The following is a 19,698-nucleotide window of genomic DNA, read 5'->3' as shown; positions in this document are numbered from 1 at the left end:
GTGTGGGTGTGTGTCAGTGTGTGGGTGTGGTGGGGGTGTCAGTGTGTGTGTGGATGGGTGCAGTCAGCGCTCTGTGTGTCAGTGTCAGTGTGTGTGTGTGTGTGGGGTGTCAGTGTGTGTGTGTGTGTGTGTGTCAGTGTGTGTGTGTGTGTCAGTGTGTCTGTGGATGGATGCAGTCAGCGCTCCGTGTGTCACTGTCAGTGTGTGTGTGGAGTGTCAGTGTCAGTGTGTGTGTGGCGGGGGTGTCAGTGTGTGTATGGATGGGTGCAGCCAGCGCTCCGTGTGTCACTGTCAGTGTGTGGGTGTGTGTCAGTGTGTGGGTGGGGTGTCAGTGTCAGTGTGTGTGTGTGTGGATGGATGCAGTCAACGCTCCGTGTGTCACTGTCAGTGTGTGTGTGTGTGTCAGTGTCAGTGTGTGTGCTGGGGGTGTCAGTGTGTGTGTGTGTGGATGGGTGCAGTCAGCGCTCCATGTGTCAGTGTCAGTGTGTGTGTGTGTGTGTCAGTGTGTGGGTGTGGCGGGGGTGTCAGTGTGTGTATGTGTGTGTGGATGGGTGCAGTCAGTGCTCCATGTGTCACTGTCAGTGTGTGTGTGTGTGTCAGTGTGTGGGTGTGGCGGGGGTGTCAGTGTGTGTGTGTGTGGGTGCAGTCAGCGCTCCGTGTGTCACTGTCAGTGTGTGTGTGGGTGTCACTGTCAGTGCGTGTGTGTGCTGGGGGTGTCAGTGTGTGTGTGTGTGTGTGTGTGTGTGGATGGGTGCAGTCCGCGCTCCGTGTGTCACTGTCAGTGTGTGGGTGTGTGTCAGTGTGTGTGTGTGTGTGTGTGTGTGTGCAGTCAGCGCTCCGTGTGTCACTGTCAGTGTGTGTGTGTGTCAGTGTGTGGGTGTGTGTGTGTGTGCAGTCCGCGCTCCGTCTGTCACTGTCAGTGTGTGTGTGTGTGTCAGTGTGTGTGTGTGTGTGTGTGCAGTCCGCGCTCCGTGTGTCACTGTCAGTGTGTGTGTGTGTGTCAGTGTGTGTGTGTGTGTGTGTGCAGTCCGCGCTCCGTGTGTCACTCTCAGTGTGTGGGTGGGCGCTGCTGCCGGCCCGGCCCCCAGCTCCCAGCATGCCGTGCCCGGGTGGCCGCCGAGCCGTGCGGGGCCGGGCCGGTGTCGCTGGGCCCCCGAGCTGCCGGGCCGGGCCGGCCGAGCCCAGGGGCCGCGGCCCGGAGCCTCCTGCTGCGCGGGGAGCCGCCCGCCGGGCATGGCCGGGAGACACCGACCCGCCCCGCCTGCCCAGGTAGGAGCCCGCACCGGGCCCCCCCCAGCAGGACCCCCGTGTGACCCCCCAGCCACTGCTCCCCCCACCCAGCAGGACCCCCATGTGACCCCCCAGCCACTGCTCCCCCCACCCAGCAGGACCCCCTGTGTGACCCCCCAGCCACTGCTCCCCCCACCCAGCAGGACCCCCATGTGACCCCCCAGCCACTGCTCCCCCCACCCAGCAGGACCCCCGTGTGACCCCCCAGCCACTGCTCCCTCACCCAGCAGGACCCCCCATGTGATCCCCCAGCCACTGCTCCCCCTACCCAGCAGGACCCTCCCCCCGTGTGACCCCCCAGCCACTGCTCCCCCCACCCAGCAGGACCCCCCGTGTGACCCCCCAGTCACTGCTCCCCCCACCCAGCAGGACCCCCTGTGTGACCCCCCAGCCACTGCTCCCCCCACCCAGCAGGACCCCCATGTGACCCCCCAGCCACTGCTCCCTCACCCAGCAGGACCCCTATGTGACCCCCCAGCCACTGCTCCCCCCACCCAGCAGGACCCCCCGTGTGACCCCCCAGCCACTACTCCCCCTACCCAGCAGGACCCCCCCGTGTGACCCCCCAGCCACTGCTCCCCCCACCCAGCAGGACCCCCCATGTGACCCCCCAGCCACTGCTCCCCCCACCCAGCAGGACCCCCCCGTGTGACCCCCCAGCCACTGCTCCCCCTACCCAGCAGGACCCCCCGTGTGACCCCCCAGCCACTGCTCCCCCTACCCAGCAGGACCCCCCCGTGTGACTTCCCAGCCACTGCTCCCCCCACCCAGCAGGACCCCCCGTGTGACCCTTCAGCCACTGCTCCCCCCACCCCAGCAGGACCCCCGTGTGATCCCCCAGCCACGGCTCCCCCTACCCAGCAGGACCCCCCCGTGTGACACCCCAGCCACTGCTCCCCCTACCCAGCAGGACCCCCCGTGTGGCCCCCCCAGCCACTGCTCTCCCCACCCAGCAGGACCCCCCGTGTGACCCTTCAGCCACTGCTCCCCCCACCCCAGCAGGACCCCCCGTGTGACCCCCCAGCCACTGCTCCCCCCACCCAGCAGGACCCCCCGTGTGACCCTTCAGCCACTGCTCCCCCTACCCAGCAGGACCCCCCGTTTGACCCCCCAGCCACTGCTCCCCCTACCCAGCAGGACCCCCCGTGTGACCCCCCAGCCACTGCTCCCCCTACCCAGCAGGACCCCCCGTGTGACCCCCCAGCCACTGCTCTCCCCACCCAGCAGGACCCCCCGTGTGACCCCCCAGCCACTGCTCCCCCTACCCAGCAGGACCCCCGTGTGACCCCCCAGCCACTGCTCCCCCTACCCAGCAGGACCCCCCGTGTGACCCCCCAGCCACTGCTCCCCCTACCCAGCAGGACCCCCCTTGTGACCCCCCAGCCACTGCTCCCCCTACCCAGCAGGACCCCCGTGTGACCCCCCAGCCACTGCTCCCCCTACCCAGCAGGACCCCCCGTGTGATCCCCCAGCCACTGTTCCCCCCACCCAGCAGGACCCCCCGTGTGACCCCCCAGCCACTGCTCCCCCTACCCAGCAGGACCCCCGTGTGACCCCCCAGCCACTGCTCCCCCCACCCAGCAGGACCCCCCGTGTGACCCCCCAGCCACTGCTCCCCCTACCCAGCAGGACCCCCCGTGTGATCCCCCAGCCACTGCTCCCCCCACCCAGCAGGACCCCCCGTGTGACCCCCCAGCCACTGCTCCCCCTACCCAGCAGGACCCCCCGTGTGACCCCCCCCGCCACTGCTCCCCCTACCCAGCAGGACCCCCCGTGTGACCCCCCCAGCCACTGCTCCCCCTACCCATCAGGACCCCCCGTGTGACCCCCCCAGCCACTGCTCCCCCTACCCAGCAGGACCCCCCGTGTGACCCTCCAGCCACTGCTCCCCCTACCCAGCAGGACCCCCCCGTGTGACCCCCCAGCCACTGCTCCCCCCACCCAGCAGGACCCCCCGTGTGGCCCCCCCAGCCACTGCTCCCCCCACCCAGCAGGACCCCCGTGTGACCCTCCAGCCACTGCTCCCCCTACTCAGCAGGACCTCCCGTGTGACCCCTCCAGCCACTGCTCCCCCTACCCAGCAGGACCTCCCGTGTGACCCCCCCAGCCACTGCTCCCCCTACCCAGCAGGACCCCCCGTGTGACCCCCCAGCCACTGCTCCCCCTACCCAGCAGGACCCCCCGTGTGACTCCCCAGCCACTGCTCCCCCTATTCAGCAGGACCCCCCGTGTGACCCCCCCAGCCACTGCTCCCCCTATTCAGCAGGACCCCCCGTGTGACCCCCCCAGCCACTGCTCCCCCCACCCAGCAGGACCCCCCGTGTGACCTCCCAGCCACGGCTCCCCCCACCCAGCAGGACCCCCCGTGTGACCCCCCAGCCACGGCTCCCCCTACCCAGCAGGACCCCCCGTGTGACCCCCCCAGCCACTGCTCCCCCTACCCAGCAGGACCCCCCGTGTGACCCCGCAGCCACGGCTCCCCCTACCCAGCAGGACCCCCCCGTGTGACCCCCCAGCCACGGCTCCCCCTACCCAGCAGGACCCCCGTGTGACCCCCCAGCCACTGCTCCCCCCACCCAGCAGGACCCCCCGTGTGACCCCCCAGCCACTGCTCCCCCTACCCAGCAGGACCCCCCGTGTGACCCCCCCCCGCCACTGCTCCCCCTACCCAGCAGGACCCCCCGTGTGACCCCCCCAGCCACTGCTCCCCCTACCCAGCAGGACCCCCCGTGTGACCCTCCAGCCACTGCTCCCCCTACCCAGCAGGACCCCCCGTGTGACCCTCCAGCCACTGCTCCCCCTACCCAGCAGGACCCCCCGTGTGACCCCCCAGCCACTGCTCCCCCCACCCAGCAGGACCCCCCGTGTGGCCCCCCAGCCACTGCTCCCCCCACCCAGCAGGACCCCCGTCTGACCCTCCAGCCACTGCTCCCCCTACCCAGCAGGACCTCCCGTGTGACCCCTCCAGCCACTGCTCCCCCTATTCAGCAGGACCCCCCGTGTGACCCCCCCAGCCACTGCTCCCCCTACCCAGCAGGACCCCCGTGTGACCCCCCAGCCACTGCTCCCCCCCACCCAGCAGGACCCCCCGTGTGACCCCCCAGCCACGGCTCCCCCCACCCAGCAGGACCCCCCGTGTGACCCCCCAGCCACGGCTCCCCCTACCCAGCAGGACCCCCCGTGTGACCCCCCCCAGCCACTGCTCCCCCTACCCAGCAGGACCCCCCGTGTGACCCCGCAGCCACGGCTCCCCCTACCCAGCAGGACCCCCCCCGTGTGACCCCCCAGCCACGGCTCCCCCTACCCAGCAGGACCCCCCGTGTGACCCCCCAGCCACTGCTCCCTCACCCAGCAGGACCCCCCGTGTGACCCCGCAGCCACGGCTCCCCCTACCAAGCAGGACTCCCCCGTGTGGACCCCCCAGCCACGGCTCCTCCTACCCAGCAGGACCCCCCGTGTGACCCCCCAGCCACTGCTCCCCCCACCCAGCAGGACCCCCCGTGTGACCCACCAGCCACTGCTCCCCCCACCCAGCAGGACCCCCCGTGTGACACCCCAGCCACTGCTCCCCCTACCCAGCAGGACCCCCCGTGTGACCCCCCAGCCACTGCTCCCCCTACCCAGCAGGACCCCCCGTGTGACCCCGCAGCCACGGCTCCCCCTACCAAGCAGGACTCCCCCGTGTGACCCCCCAGCCACGGCTCCTCCTACCCAGCAGGACCCCCCGTGTGACCCCCCAGCCACTGCTCCCCCCACCCAGCAGGACCCCCCGTGTGACCCACCAGCCACTGCTCCCCCCACCCAGCAGGACCCCCCGTGTGACACCCCAGCCACTGCTCCCCCTACCCAGCAGGACCCCCCGTGTGACCCCCCAGCCACTGCTCCCCCTACCCAGCAGGACCCCCCGTGTGACCCCCCCAGTCACTACTCCCCCTACCCAGCAGGACCCCCCGTGTGACCCCCCAGCCACTGCTCCCCCCACCCAGCAGGACCCCCCGTGTGACCCGCCAGCCACTGCTCCCCCCACCCAGCAGGACCCCCCGTGTGACCCCCCAGCCACTGCTCCCCCTACCCAGCAGGACCCCCCTTGTGACCCCCCAGCCACTGCTCCCCCTACCCAGCAGGACCCCCCGTGTGACCCCCCAGCCACTGCTCCCCCCACCCAGCAGGACCCCCCGTGTGACCCCCCAGCCACTGCTCCTCCTACCCAGTAGGACCCCCCGTGTGACCCCCCAGCCACTGCTCCCTCACCTAGCAGGACCCCCCGTGTGACCCCCAGCCACTGCTCCCCCCACCCAGCAGGACCCCCCGTGTGAGCCCCCAGCCACGGCTCCCCCCACCCAGCAGGACCCCCCATGTGACCCCCCAGCCACTGCTCCTCCTACCCAGCAGGACCCCCCGTGTGACCCCCCAGCCACTGCTCCCTCACCTAGCAGGACTCCCTGTGTGACCCCCAGCCACTGCTCCCCCTACCCAGCAGGACCCCTCGTGTGACCCCCCAGCCACTGCTCCCCCTACCCAGCAGGACCCCCCGTGTGACCCCCCAGCCACTGCTCCCCCTACCCAGCAGGACCCCCCATGTGACCCCCCAGCCACTGCTCCCCCCACCTAGCAGGACCCCCCGTGTAACCCCCCAGCCACTGCTCCCCATACCCATCAGGCCCCCCTGTGTGATCCCCCAGCCACTGCTCCCCCCACCTAGCAAGACCCCCCCATGTGACCCCCAGCCACTGCTCCCCCTACCCAGCAGGACCCCCCGTGTGACCCCCCAGTCACTGCTCCCTCACCCAGCAGGACCCTTCCGTGTGACCCCCCAGCCACTGCTCCCCCCACCCAGCAGGACCCCCCGTGTGAGCCCCCAACCACTGCTTCTCCCACCCAGCAGGACTCCCCTGTGTGACCTCCCCAGCCACTGCTCCCCTACCCAGTGGGGACCCCCCCGTGTGACCTCCCCAGCCACTGCCTCGCTACCCAGTGGGACCCCCTCAGCCACTGCCAGCCCACCCAGCGGGACTCCTCCCGTGTGACCCCCCCAGCCACTGCTCCTCCACCCAGTGGGGACCCCCCCGTGTGAACCCCCCCAGCCACTGCCCCCTACCCAGCAGGACCCCCAGTAACCCTCCCCAGCCATTCCCCCTCCCACCCAGTGAGACCCCCCCCATGACCCCAAGCCACTGCCCTCCCAGCTCAGAGGTGTGAAAATCCATACCTCTGCATGATGTAATTATACCGACTGTAACCCTGGTGTAGACAGCGCTATGTCGGCGGGAGAGCTTCTCTCTCTCCTACACAGCTACCTCCTCTCTCGGAGGTGGATTAACTACACCGGGAGCTCTCTCCCACTGGCACACGGCGGCTTGACTACAGCGGCGCAGCTGCAGTGTCGCAGCATTTTAAGCATAGACCTGCCCGGAGACGCCGTAGCACTGCCCACGTACATTTCTAGTGTAGACCAGGCCTTAGTCCCCACCGCACGAGCTGAGCAAGGCCAGCTGCCTTCCCAGCTGGGTCTGCAGAGTTCAAGCTTCGTGTCAAAAGGAAAGGAAGCTACAGCCCTTGTGGACCTGAGCCCAGGGCCATGTACAGGCAATACCGCCTGAGACAATGGCTCTGGGATGTGTGGGCTGCCCCACGCACTCAGTAGCCAGGGCCATGTGCAGACAGTATGGCTGGAAACATGGCTCTGCGGTGTGTGGTGCTCCGTGCACTCAGTAGCCAGGGCCATGTGCAGACAGTATGGCCTGGGAACACGGCTCTGCGATGTGTGGTGCTCCGTGCACTCAGTAGCCAGGGCCATGTGCAGACAGTATGGCCTGGGAACATGGCTCTGCGGTGTGTGGTGCTCCATGCACTCAGTATCCAGGGCCATGTGCAGACAGTATGGCCTGGGAACATGGCTCTGGGATGTGTGGTGCTCTGTGCACTCAGTAGCCAGGGCCATGTGCAGACAGTATGGCCTGGGAACATGGCTCTGCGATGTGTGGCGCTCCGTGCACTCAGTAGCCAGGGCCACGTGTAGACAGTATGGCCTGGGAACATGGCTCTGGGATGTGTGGTGCTCCATGCACTCAGTAGCCAGGGCCATGTGCAGACAGTATGGCCTGGGAACATGGCTCTGGGATGTGTGGCGCTCCGTGCACTCAGTAGCCAGGGCCATGTGCAGACAGTATGGCCTGGGAACATGGCTCTGCGGTGTGTGGTGCTTCGTGCACTCAGTAGCCAGGGCTATGTGCAGACAGTATGGCCTGGGAACATGGCTCTGGGATGTGTGGTGCTCCATGCACTCAGTAGCCAGGGCCATGTGCAGACAGTATGGCCTGGGAACATGACTCTGTGGTGTGTGGCGCTCCGTGCACTCAGTAGCCAGGGCCATGTGCAGACAGTATGGCCTGGGAACACGGCTCTGTGGTGTGTGGTGTCCGTGCATTCAGCAGCCAGGGTTATGAGCAGACAATACAGCTTGGGATAATGGCTCTGGGATGGGTGGGCTGCCCCATGCCCTCAGCAGCCAGGGCCATGTGCCAGGTCTCCAGGGAGGAGGGAATGTTGCATGGTGGATGAGGGGCGCTGTGAGAGGTTTTGGGGCTTAGCAGGGTCTTTGTTATTGGGCCATTGGGTCCTATTTGTAAATTGTGATGCTATTTTTATTGCTTTTGTTCATGTGCCCAGAGCATGCAATGGGCACATTCTTTAGCACTTTCAGTAAATAGCCCCCTAGCTCTCCAGTCATGCACAGAGCATTCCAGGAGACCCAGGGCAGACAAGACCCAAATACAATCTCAGTGTGAACAGGTCTGTCTTATGCTTCATTAGAAAAGCAGAGACAAGCACAAGTCCATGTTTCTCTGTCTGGGTTAGCAGCATAAACCAGGCAGTTACCTAATAAGGCTGGACTGCTGATCAGTGAGTGAACAATGTGATAGTTAAATAGTCCCCAGACCACCTTCCTGATGAACACACTGCCGTGAGTGGGGATAGCTCACGCCTTTCTTAGAGCTGCCTTGTGAAAGCCTGGCCCCACTGAAGTCTGTGCAAAACCTCCCTTGTCTTCAATGGATTCTGGATTTCACCCATTGTTTCGGGCTGACTGCAGGGACCCTGGACTGTAGTGGTGCAGAGCATCTATTCAGCATCCTCCTTCCCCCCGCCGTGCGTACGTTAGTGACGTTTTCCTTTTGCACCCTGGCTCTGGTAAACTCTCGGGGGACTTCCGGCCGATTCCTGCAACCGCTTGGCGATTTTGCCACTGATTTCAGTGGGACCAGGAACTGCTCATTGGCCAGACTGTGATATAGGTTACACCTGTGTAACGTCATTGGCTTCAGTGCAGTTTCTCAGTATTTACACCTGTACCAAAGTGATATAGGAGCGGGTAAAGCACAGAATCAGGCTGCTCGAATTTACTGCAGCTGCTGTGCCCCAGCCCAGGGTTTCCTTGGGGTGGGTGCTGCCACGCACACGGATAGCTATGGACAGGACAAAGGCTGCACAAGAATAATTCCTTTTCGGCCGGTTTGGCAGGTGCATTACCCTCATCCTGCACACCGGACTGGGAGCTAGCCCAGACTAGATCAGGACACACATTCTATTAGCCTCTCATGCTGCCACTTACATCACCACTGAATCTGGCCCAAACACTCCCGTGGGGGTTGAACCTACTTGCTCCAGGCTGCATTTGGTGCTGATGTTGCATGTTTTTTCCATAGACTCCAAGTCCAGAAGGGACCACTGTGATCACCCAGTCTGGCTGAGTTACATGGGGATGGATACCCCCCTGAAGATATTTTCTGTGGGTTATTTCTGTGAATTTTTCACAGAGCTAGGGCTGACATGGGGCTTGGGTCCTGTGCTAGCCTTCTGCATGGAGTGAATTTCCCCCTTAGAAAGTCCTTTTGCTGGGACTCGGGGCTACAGGCAGTGCTGAGCGTGGAATGCTTGTGATTGCAGGTGCCAGTGGTATTTGATGACATCGCTGTCTATTTCTCCCGGGAGGAGTGGGACATGTTTGCAGAGTGGCAGAAGGAGCTGTACCGGGAGGTGATGACGGAGAACTATGAAATGCTGCTTTCTTTGGGTAAAGAGCTCTTTTCGTTCTTTTGCTGTGATGTGTGTGGGCTCTGTTTTGGGGCTTCCATTAGCATGTTTGATCTGCATTCAGAATCCCAGCCGTCCCCCAGAAAAGCAAGGGGTGATTTAAAACCATTGAAAGTCTGTGTAATAACACTCTGGCATGACGGTGGGTTCTCCAGCTCTGCTTCGCGCTTGCAGGGATGACCAGCTTCTCAAGCTGCGCAGGTCGTGTGGGTGACTCATTCAAGGTGTTATGACAGCTGCTGCTGTTTTCTCTCTCCAGATGTCAAAGTGATCTCCCTAGGTGAGGTTTCAAAAAAAACGGGTAATAGGCTGCTTGTCAGGGGCAAGACAAACAGGGCGTGCTCACTGGCCAGTCACTTCACAGCTGTGTGAGGGTTTGTGGTTAGGCCTAGCTAGGTAGCCATTGCAGCTACCCAGCCTACATCTGTGTGTGAAACACAAAAGCAGCATTTGCTGCTATAGGCTGAGGCCTGAGTTATGTCAAGGATTCTGACCTATGCATGGATGTCTATTACGCTATTAATAACCTCTATATTTTCTGTGTCGTTTCTGCACATTTTGAAAATCGGCACCAAACTGGCTTGTTACCTGTCCATCTGCTCACGACTCTTTGCAAGCAATGGCCAGTAAATTGGCTAGCTAATTCCCGTAGTACCCTAGGGTGCCATCCCACCCATACAGGCTGATCTGGATAGGTGTGTATTTTCCAAGTGTGTTCTCACCAGTTCTAGATCAATGGTTATTTTTACTGGGTTTCCCGTCCTTACAGGTTGTTCAGATGTCTTTATTTTTCTTCTTGAAGAAAGATTTCCAAAAGGAGCAGATACCGTGGCCATTTTGGGTTCCTTTTCTGATGATTCCCCCTTGTACGTTTTTCCATGACACACTCGTAAAAGCCTTTCTCTTCACCGTTGCCCTTCATCTGCGTTAATTCATTTGGCCTCTTTACTGCCCTCATCTTTTCTCTGCATTGTGCATTTTCTGTTCAGTCGCCTCCTCCCTCTGTTTCTAGCACAGACCCTTGCACCGGGAACAGTCCCTCCTGAAGGAAGCTATGCCCGCTTTTTCTTTCTTACATTATTCATTTCAGAGGAACTGTGCTCTGTTGTGCCTTAATTATCTTGTCGTCTTCCGCACTGGCTCACGTCCCTACTTCCTCCCACTGCCCCTCACTTGCTAGGAATCGAATCCTGTAGGCCTTTCTCACGAGTCATCCCTGTGAATCATCCTGCAGAAGAGTGCTGCATTCTGGATTTGCTCCACAGCTCTTTGAAGTCAACGGAAAGACGCCCATTGGTTTCAGTGGGCTTTGGATAAGGCCCCGTGTGAATCTGTTCGACTAGGATAAATTCAGGCATTTTATGGTGGTATATTTCAAGCCTTCCTGTTACATTCAGTCAGTTCTTCCTTAGAATTAGGAAACAGACCCAGGATGGCCTCTCCTGTTTGGTTGGTAACTCTACAGCCAGGATCGTAAGCTGCCTTTTTCAGAAGACCTGTTTGAGAATGATTGCTTGGCTGTATTTATTACGCAGCAGATATCTGGGTAATTCAGATCCCCCACAGCTACAGAGGTGTGTGGACTGGGGCTTGGTGCAGGGATTTTTTCTCTTTCTCTCGTCGTCCTGTTGTGGTGACTGTAGAAGATGCCCCTACTTCGTATCCCTTGTGCCCTAACCCCAAGAATTTGTCCATCACCCTCACATGGCAGCTTCCTTCCCTTTTGTCACATACTGTAATGCTTCTCCCACCTCTAACACAGCGAAGGTTCGTCAGTGCGCACGCAGACCAAGGAGTGACTACAGTTCTGAGACACACCACATAACGCTACTTATTATGGGCCAGCCCTTCCTCAGCCAGACTTACAACAGACTCCCAGTGGCTCTTGCCAGCTCCCAGAGCCTGAGAGACAAAGTATTGGCATGGCTCAGCAACTGGCAAGGAGCTGGAAATCCAAGAGTGGGATTCAGTGGTCCATTTTCATCATGACAGAAGGTAGCAGCTGGGGCCGGGAGGTTCTCTAGCAGGTCCTGTGGTGTTCACTGCTCCAGAAAGGAAGGTGCGCAGATGGCACAGAGGTACATTACTGAAGCCCAGAGAGGGCTGTGAGGGCCTGCAGTCCATGTCTGCATAGGGACAATCAGAACAGCTAAGGTGGATCCTGTCAGGCTGTCTGGAATGGCTCATAAACGTGGGTGGCATAAACCCCCAATTGCTTGTGTTCAATATGTAGATTTCACCCCTCAAGTGACAAGTGTGAACGCTTCAGGCATGGAGTCACCGACAGTCCCCTTGGTCATGCTGTCTATCTGGCCATCCAGGCAAGCCTGCCTTTGTGATATACCAAAACTCACAGCAATATTCAGGTTACTCCCAGTCCTGAAGGTCAAGTTGTTCAAAGACAACACTTGAAGCCGCTCCTGTAATAAACTACCTAAAGATTTATTAACTAGGGGAAATAAATAGTTATTTACAAGGTTAAGGCAGGTAAACAGACACACACAAATGAGTTACAGTCTTAAGTCTGAAAGGTAATAGAAGCTTCTATAAGAAGCAAGCTCTATATGTCCTTTAGGGCTAACCCAACCTGAGCAGCTGGGGATCTTTGCCTCTCTGAGTCCAAACAGCATAAAGATAAAGTTCCTTCTGGTCTGGCATTTTTGTTACCTTTCCCTAGAATTCCCACCGATTGGTCGAGTGTATGTGTATGTCTCCTCTTCGTGGGTATGGGGGAAGCAATTAACAGTCTTCTGTCCACTGATGTTACACATGGGCTTGCCTGATGTCCACAGAACTTCTTTTGTTGGGCCGGAGAGACACCTCTTGTGGTAAACTAGTATTTCATACTTGGCAATGCTTCTCTCCTGACTGGGAGGGTTTCCAACTTCATAGCAAACACTTTTATAGCTACATTAGAGCAAATATTTAAATATTACCTTATAACATAGGATACAGATGTTATAAGTGAGATTTATACAGGCAGCATCCTAGATGCATTTCATAAAGTCTAAACACAATCTTATCACTCTAATATCTATTTTAACAATACTAACACACTGGTGAGTCAAACTGGTTTCCAGGGATGCATTAGTCAGTGTTCACTGAGGCATAGGGGCCTGGGCAAGAGCTGGCACTCAATCTGCCAGTGTCACAGATCCACCAAAGCTGTGAAGTCAATGGGCATAAATGAAAGCACATTAAACTCCCATATGGATGGTCTCACTCAGGAGTACAGGGGCTTTAGTTCATTGTATTTAATCTGGAGGAGGAATAAATTCCAGCAAACTAAGGCCTGGTCTACACTGAAAAGTTAGGTTGACCCAGCCCCATTGTTCAGGGGTGTGAAAAATTCGCACCCCTGAGTGATGTACTTAAACCAAGCTAACCCTGTGTAGACAGCGCTAGGTTGATGGAACAATCTTCCATTGACCTAGCTGCCTGTGTCTCGGCTAGGTGGATTACCTGTGCCAATGGGAGAACCCCTCCTGTCGGTGCAGGTGGCGTCTACTCTGATGCACAGCAATGGTGCATTTCAAGTGTAGACAAGCCCTTTGGCACTTCCCCGGTGTCCCTGGGCAGACGCTTGCTCAGAGAGCTCTAAACAAGCCAGCTGAATGGGCAGTGCTGCAGCAAATGGTGTTTGGAGTCGATAAATGCAGGATCTGCGCACCCTTCTGCAGCACGTAGGGGCACAGAGAGGTGTGACGTGGCCCTTTCGTCTCACTGGCTGAGTGTCAGTTAAAAGGAACACTTCAAGGTGATAAACGTATTGTTTCTTCTGTGGCATTTCCACACCTTTCAGCCTGTTCCTATCCACCCTCTTAGTCCTTGTCCATTTCAGAACTGGGACGCTCCTGAGGGGTTTTACATCAATTGTTCAGGTGATGGCGAACTGTTCACTGAAATCAAGACAAAACTGTTCATATATACCAAGCCCTGACCGTACCAGTCTCTTCCCACTCACAGGCTACCTGGGCCCCAAGCCTGACCTCTTATATCGGCTGGAGCGTGGGGAAGAGCCGTGGGTCCACACCCCACAGGGCCCCGTGGCGTGGGAGAGCCCCTCTCCGGGTGAGTATCAGCAATCCCAGCTCCCTCCGCGCTGCTCATGCTCTGCAGTGAGACACTGGAATCGCAGAATCGTAGAACCGTATGGTTAGAGGGGGCTGTAAGGGTCAGAGTCCAGTGACCCCGTCCCAGGCTGCTGCCCTGGCTTCTCTTTCTCCCCGGCTTCCTCCAGCCCAGGTGTCATGTCTGGGCCTGTCCCACCTGCCTCCCCTCCCCTGCCCTTTCATCCCCAGCACAAGCCCTTGCTCCTCAGTTTTCAGGCTCCCTGTGGACCATGATTATTTCAGTGAGAATTGTCCGCTGACCGGGCACGCTCTCCTCTTTCGGTCTCTCCTGGGGAGGGGGCTGTTAGGTGCTGGCTCTTTCACCCCCACATCCCTGCTGCCCTCCTGGACACTTCTAGTATTTGCTGCTCCCAAGTGGGATCATCCTCCCGCACGACCGCGGTCAGGCAGAGCTGTCAGCGCTGTGCTGACAGGGCGACGTACGGACGCATATGCTGGGGGAAGGATGTGGGGCTGCCTCAGTCAGGCCCCACTGCAAGGGGGTCTGAGTGTTTCCCAGGCCTAGGAAGTAGCATCTGGGTTATGTTCCTTCCAGCAGAGGAGGAGGAGCAGTTCTGTGAGCCATGGGTCAGCCCCCAGCAGGACTCCAGGATGTGGGAGCCTCCAGAGAGTCACTGCCGAGGTGAGTAGCACCCAGCCCAGCTCCCTTGGTGCTGCCTGGACCCCGGAGAGAAGAGCTGGGCAGAGACCCTGTCCCAGGCTGCTGAGGGCTCTGTTCCTTGTTCACATGGGGCTGAGGTTAGGAAAAGGCCCTGTGCTCCGTTACCCTAAGATCACTGACTGGGTTGGGGGCCCATGCAGACCTGTGTCTGGTTATCTTACATCCCATTCATCCAGCATGGACTCTTCCCTGCCTGCTCACTGGCCCCCGCCTCCTGCTGGGGAGAGGGTAGGTGCTTCTGGGCTTTCATCCTCAGCAGTGTCTCTGTATGGGCAGCGACGGTGTCCTATTCTCAGCCCATGGATAGGGGCCCCTTCATGGGAATGCTGCCACAGGCTGCTGTGGGGGAAGATTTGGGCTGTGTCCTCCCAGGTGGGTGTGACTGGGCGATGCCACCTTCCCAGCATATCTGGTACCCATGAGGGACTCGCAAGACGTTGGTCAAGGAAACAGGCTTCCTGGGGTATCATCAGCCCTGGGGGAAGCCTTGAATGCAGTGGGACCTGTGTACAGCAGAGGAGATTTGGCCCCTTGTTTCTGCTTCCTCCCTGCTGCAATCCAACCCTCCCCAAATGACACCACCACCCCTCTGTGCTCTGAGGAGCTGGGAGTTCTGTGCTGCGGGTGCCAGGCTGTGCGTGCCAGCTGGGGGGATGTCCCAGCCCCATCCCACTGCTGGTGGTTAGGAGCTGTTGGCTGCAGCTTGTGAGACAATTTCTGGATTCTCTTTTTCACCTGTCAGGCGGCGATGTCCTGAGTGGGTCCGGGGAGCAGCAGCGCCAGTTATGGGCCAGCATCCTCCAGTGCGCCGTGGCATGGGAGAGACCCGAGAGCATCGGCCGAGGTGAGCAGCAGTGATCCTGGGAGCCGCGCTGACTCCAGAGTAGGGAGCAGTGACTCTGTCCCTGCTGCTGCCCGGGCTTCCTCCAGCAGGATTTGTTGTGTCTCAGGAGGTGCCCTTCGGCCTTCCGTCCCCTCTCAGGCCAAGCTCTTTGCCCACCTGTTTCCTGTTCTCTCTGGGATATTGCGGAGAGATCTGAGAATGCAGCTGCTGAGCAGATACTGCTTTGCTGCCACGCTGTTCGCCCAGACTCTCCATTGCACTCTCTGCAGCTACTGGGCGTTCACACTCGGCGCACGCACAGGGCAGAACCCCGGCCCCTCCAGTCAGTGGGTGTTTAGATGAGGAATATTCACCTTCTCCCCTTACACACACAGTTTCCTCCCTACAGCCCTGATGCCTTCAGTCCCTTACAGAACGTCCAGGGTCAGACACCCCGGTGCCTCTCTCATGGGAGGCTATTTTTAATGCTCAGGTGGTTAAGATTAGGGGAAACTCTTGCTGGATTCACTCTCCCTAAATCCCCTGATTGGGCGCAGGTGGGCTTGCTAGGAGAGCCCCCGGGAAACTCCCTCTGGTCATCCCCACACTGATTCTGCCCATGCTGGACTCTCTCTGCACGGGGCAGGTCAGGCTCTTCCCTGCTCTTTTACCCTCAGTGCTTTGCAGTGTTGGTGACTTTCTCCCGGTGGCTGCTGCACTCACCGGATGCTGGGAGACACGGCACAAATCGCCTGTCAGGGATGCTGCTCAGGGTGAGGCCTTCACCCTGGAGATGCCCATTGCCTGGGGCTGGCAGTTCAGCACTGGGAGCTCTGGGGCAATCACAAGAGAAAACTCACTTTCCTGAGAACACACTGAGCCAGCGGGGTAACTGCATTGGAGTTAATGGAATTACCTCAGCATGAATTTGGCCCATTGTCTATTCCCTGCTGAAATCGCAGGCCCTTCTCCACTTCCTGCAGGAGCTGCAGTGCTTCCTGGGAGAAGTGTCGTGCAAGAAGGGGTGTGCCTGGTCCCAGAGTATTGTGCCCCCTCTTCCCTGAGGGATAATCTCTGGACTCTCTTTTCCACCCAGCAGATGGCAGGTCCAGGAGCAGTTCTGAGGAGCAGCATCCGGATGAAGGGGCTGAGACCCTGCAGCCCTACAGGGTGTTACTCCGGGGATCAGAAGAGGGAGCTGTCCTGAGCCCTGAGCTGCAAGGAGCTGCCCTGAGCTCGTGTGGGTCTCAGAGACTGGAGAGTGAGCTGGGGGCCATGCGGGGGTGTGTCTGGTGCTCTAGCACCTCCCCAAATATGCGGTCAGGGCCTGAGACTGGAGAGGGGCCGAGCCCGTGCCTGGTGTGTGCCCCGAGAGCCAATGGGACGGCCCCTCCCGGCGTGCAGGAGAGCAGCGTTCCCAAGAAAGAGAAGCCCCACAAGTGCCCGGAGTGCGGGAAAGGTTTCCGGAGGAAGTGGGATCTCACCAAGCACCAGAGAACCCACTCGGGGGAGCGCCCCTACCCCTGCACGGACTGCAGCAAGAGCTTCAGCCACGTCTCCAACCTCATCAAGCACCAGCGCATCCACACCGGGGAGCGGCCCTTCGCCTGCAACCTCTGCGGGCGCAGCTTCACCCTGAAGCAGGTGCTGGTCCGCCACCAGCGCATCCACACGGGCGAGCGGCCCTTCGCCTGCACTGACTGCGACAAGAGCTTCAAGGACAAGCAGAAGCTGACCATCCACCAGCGCATCCACACCGGCGAGCGGCCCTACGTCTGCGCTGACTGCGGCAAGAGCTTCGGCCAGAGCCAGCGGCTCAAGACGCACCGGCGCATCCACACGGGAGAGAAGCCCTACCTCTGCAGCGACTGCGGCCGGGCCTTCAGCCAGGTCTCCAATCTGTACACGCACTGGCGGACCCACACAGGCGAGCGCCCCTACCCCTGCGCCTACTGTGGCAAGAGCTTCAGCCTGAAGCACGACCTCACCAAGCACCAGCGGGTGCACACGGGCGAGCGCCCCTACCCCTGCACGGACTGCAACAAGAGCTTCAGCCAGAAGCAGGACCTCACCAAGCACCAGCGGGTGCACACGGGCGAGCGCCCCTATCCCTGCGCCCAGTGCGGCAAGAGCTTCAGCAACGTGTCCAACCTCCTTGCCCACCAACGGACCCACCTGGGCCAGCGGCTCCCAGCGGCCGGCCGGGCCCAGCCCGGCAAGGAATGAACCACCATCGGGGTGCTGCTGTGAGCCGGTCGGGAAATTGGGGTGGGTGATGGAACCACGTGACTTGGGCCATGACCCGTGTTCTGCTCCCCTTCCAGCCGGTGCAAATGAGGAGCCAGTGTCAGCAGATGTGCTAACTGAGGGAGCTGAGCGGAGGGGGGAGCAGGGAAAGGGACTAGCTGCGGGGGCTAGAACAAGCCACCCCAGCCAACATGTCTGGCAGCACCTCCAGGACTGAGATCCCATTGGTTTCAACAGCACTTTCACCAGAGTCTGATTCTCCGCCCCCAGACATCTCAAGCAAGCGAAGTTACAGTGGAGTCGCATCACAGGCACATTTAATTTACGTGATTTTAACTATACGCGCTCGGCAAAACAAAAGAGAGAAATAACAATTGAAATACTGTACCTGTAGCGCGGGCGATTCCGCCCGCCATTCCACTCAATGAGCATTTGACTATACGCGATTTTCGCCTTACGCGCTGACTTCAGAACCTAACCTCCGTGTAACATCCATCTCCCCTGTGTGTTCTTGTGGCCTGGGCCCTGGCAACCAGCTCTGTGTGTGTTACACTCTATTACTGCTTAGTCCTGCTTCCTGAGCGGCTCACCCCGATGGGAGCCTCGCCCTGCTGACCGGGCCTCACCCCTGGGTGGAGCTGCCTGGCCCAGACAGTGCAGGTGACTGCGGTAATAGGGGCTGTAGTCTCGAGTTTCTCAAATGCGGCCACCAGGGGCTTTTCTTGCAGCCACGGCCTCCTAAGCAGTGACGGGGTGAGGTAGGGGGGCACAAAGCATTGGCCCCACCTCCAGGGTTGTCAGTGGTTGAGTCTTGCCCCCATCTGGAGAGAGACAAACCTGAGGAGCAGGCAGCCCGTGAGTTCCTCACCTTCTTGGGGGGAGTGGGGTCGGGCATCAGCCCTTTAGTGGCGAGCTCCAGCTATGGCACTTTAGGCTTTGTTCCCTGGCCATGGGGTGGCTGACGCTGGCCCCAAGCTCACCCCCCCATTCACCCTGGCCCCCACTCCTCATCCTGTGCCCCATCGTCACTGATCCCCACTGTCTCCATGCCCACTCCCCCATCCAGGGCTTAATTTGTCCCCAGGCTTGCCAGGACTGAGTAAGTCTGCTGGGAAAAGTGATATTTGTACGTTTGTTACGTCTCACAACAGACTTACTCTGTAGCAAGTCTAAAAAACAACCAAAAAAGCAAAAGAAACAACAAGACAAAAGACAAGAACGTGCAGAGCACCTTGTGTTTCTATTCTGTTTAGGCCCAGTAAAGAATAGAGACTGCTGTGCATTATTTTTAATATTGAGTCTGCAAAAACCCTACATAAATAAATTACAATGATCTGGATGTGTATCTGTGCATATTGATTTGTTTTTCCTAAAGTTAATTAAGTATTTTAGGAAAAATTGTGAGAGCGGCCGCCAGTGAGGTTTGGTGGTTGTGAGAACCCTGCTCTAGAAAAGCAGCTGGAAGGACAGGCACCAGACACCGTTACACGGCTCCCACCCTATTGTCTTCAGTGGGGCTGAACAGCAGCAAATAAGGCAGACCTGGCGTAGCATCTGGCTCGGGCCTGTTTTACTTCGTTTGACCTGTGGAAATCCGGAGCGATATCACGGCGGTCGGCGGGGTTACTCCATGCTTGGCGCCCTGTGCTGCTCCCATTCAAGTCTGTCAAAGTTCCACCACTAACTTTAGCATTAGATCCCCGTCCTTTAGTGTGAGAGCAGAACTTGGCCTGAGGGGCGAGTTGTCTATGGTTCCCCTATTGACTATGTAAATTGTGCCTTTTCGATGTGATCTAGTGCTGGAGAAGAGAGAATCTAAATAAGGAACAGTCACTCTGGTCATCTGGGTTTTCACAGTGCAACTTCCTGCTCCCAGGCGAGTATGAGAACTCCCCTTAAATTTTTAAAATCTGTGAACCCAACCCAAATATCTTCCAGTGCTCCCAGCTCCCATCGGCCATTTGTGAATGAGCCCTTAGGTGGGTTGAAATCCCCTCCTTTCCGTGTGATGAGTTGCAGGGCGAGGGAAAATTTTCATGAAGCCTTTTATAGGGACTAAATGCTATCTAGGACTCTGAAATAATCTTAATGAGGCCCACAGAGTGCAATCCTTCATTCTGGATTTGTCATTGCACAAGTTGAACTGCTCCTTACTACTGTCCAGGCTTTATGAGCCATGGGAGCAAGAGGCAGCCTGGGGTAGGTGCGACCACGCGGTGCTGCTGGCTGGGAGAGCAGCCTGAGGCAGAAGCCTCCAGTTCGCATGATATTCTAGGCAGGACTGAATCTCCATGAGACAAAACTTAAAGAAGAGAATGACCTGAAGTCACTCCCATTCGGTGCTCTGTGAGGAGGATAGCCATGTCTGTCCAGGCACCTCGATCGACCTCACTGAGGTCTGCCAGCTGAGTGGGGCTGAGCGGGACCCCGGCTGGCAGGAGCCAGCGGAC

The 19,698-nt window shown here is 59.3% G+C and overlaps 1 protein-coding gene across 7 annotated transcripts; it reads left to right on the top strand.

Moving 5' to 3' along the window:
• Positions 1-1,120: 1,120 nt before the first annotated feature.
• On the top strand, positions 1,121-17,928 carry LOC127045870 (zinc finger protein 436-like). Of its 7 annotated transcripts, none has more exons than XM_050942633.1 (7): positions 1,121-1,269; positions 8,997-9,079; positions 9,238-9,364; positions 13,351-13,455; positions 14,053-14,139; positions 14,921-15,022; positions 16,098-17,928. In XM_050942633.1, exons 2-7 carry the CDS (start codon positions 9,047-9,049, stop codon positions 17,225-17,227), a joined length of 1,584 nt encoding a protein of 527 aa, XP_050798590.1. In that variant the 5' UTR covers positions 1,121-1,269; positions 8,997-9,046; the 3' UTR covers positions 17,228-17,928. The 7 variants fall into 7 exon arrangements, with proteins under 7 accessions (XP_050798590.1, XP_050798589.1, XP_050798588.1 ...); XM_050942637.1 differs by lacking the exon at positions 1,121-1,269 and adding an exon at positions 8,277-8,443; XM_050942634.1 differs by lacking the exon at positions 1,121-1,269 and adding an exon at positions 8,284-8,447.
• The last annotated feature ends 1,770 nt before the right edge of the window (positions 17,929-19,698 follow it).

The sequence above is a fragment of the Gopherus flavomarginatus genome, chromosome 2, assembly GCF_025201925.1.
Source record: "Gopherus flavomarginatus isolate rGopFla2 chromosome 2, rGopFla2.mat.asm, whole genome shotgun sequence".
NCBI lineage: Eukaryota > Metazoa > Chordata > Testudines > Testudinidae > Gopherus > Gopherus flavomarginatus.
The sequence above is the reverse complement of the archived record's forward strand: the minus strand, read 5'-3'. Positions and strand labels throughout refer to the sequence as shown.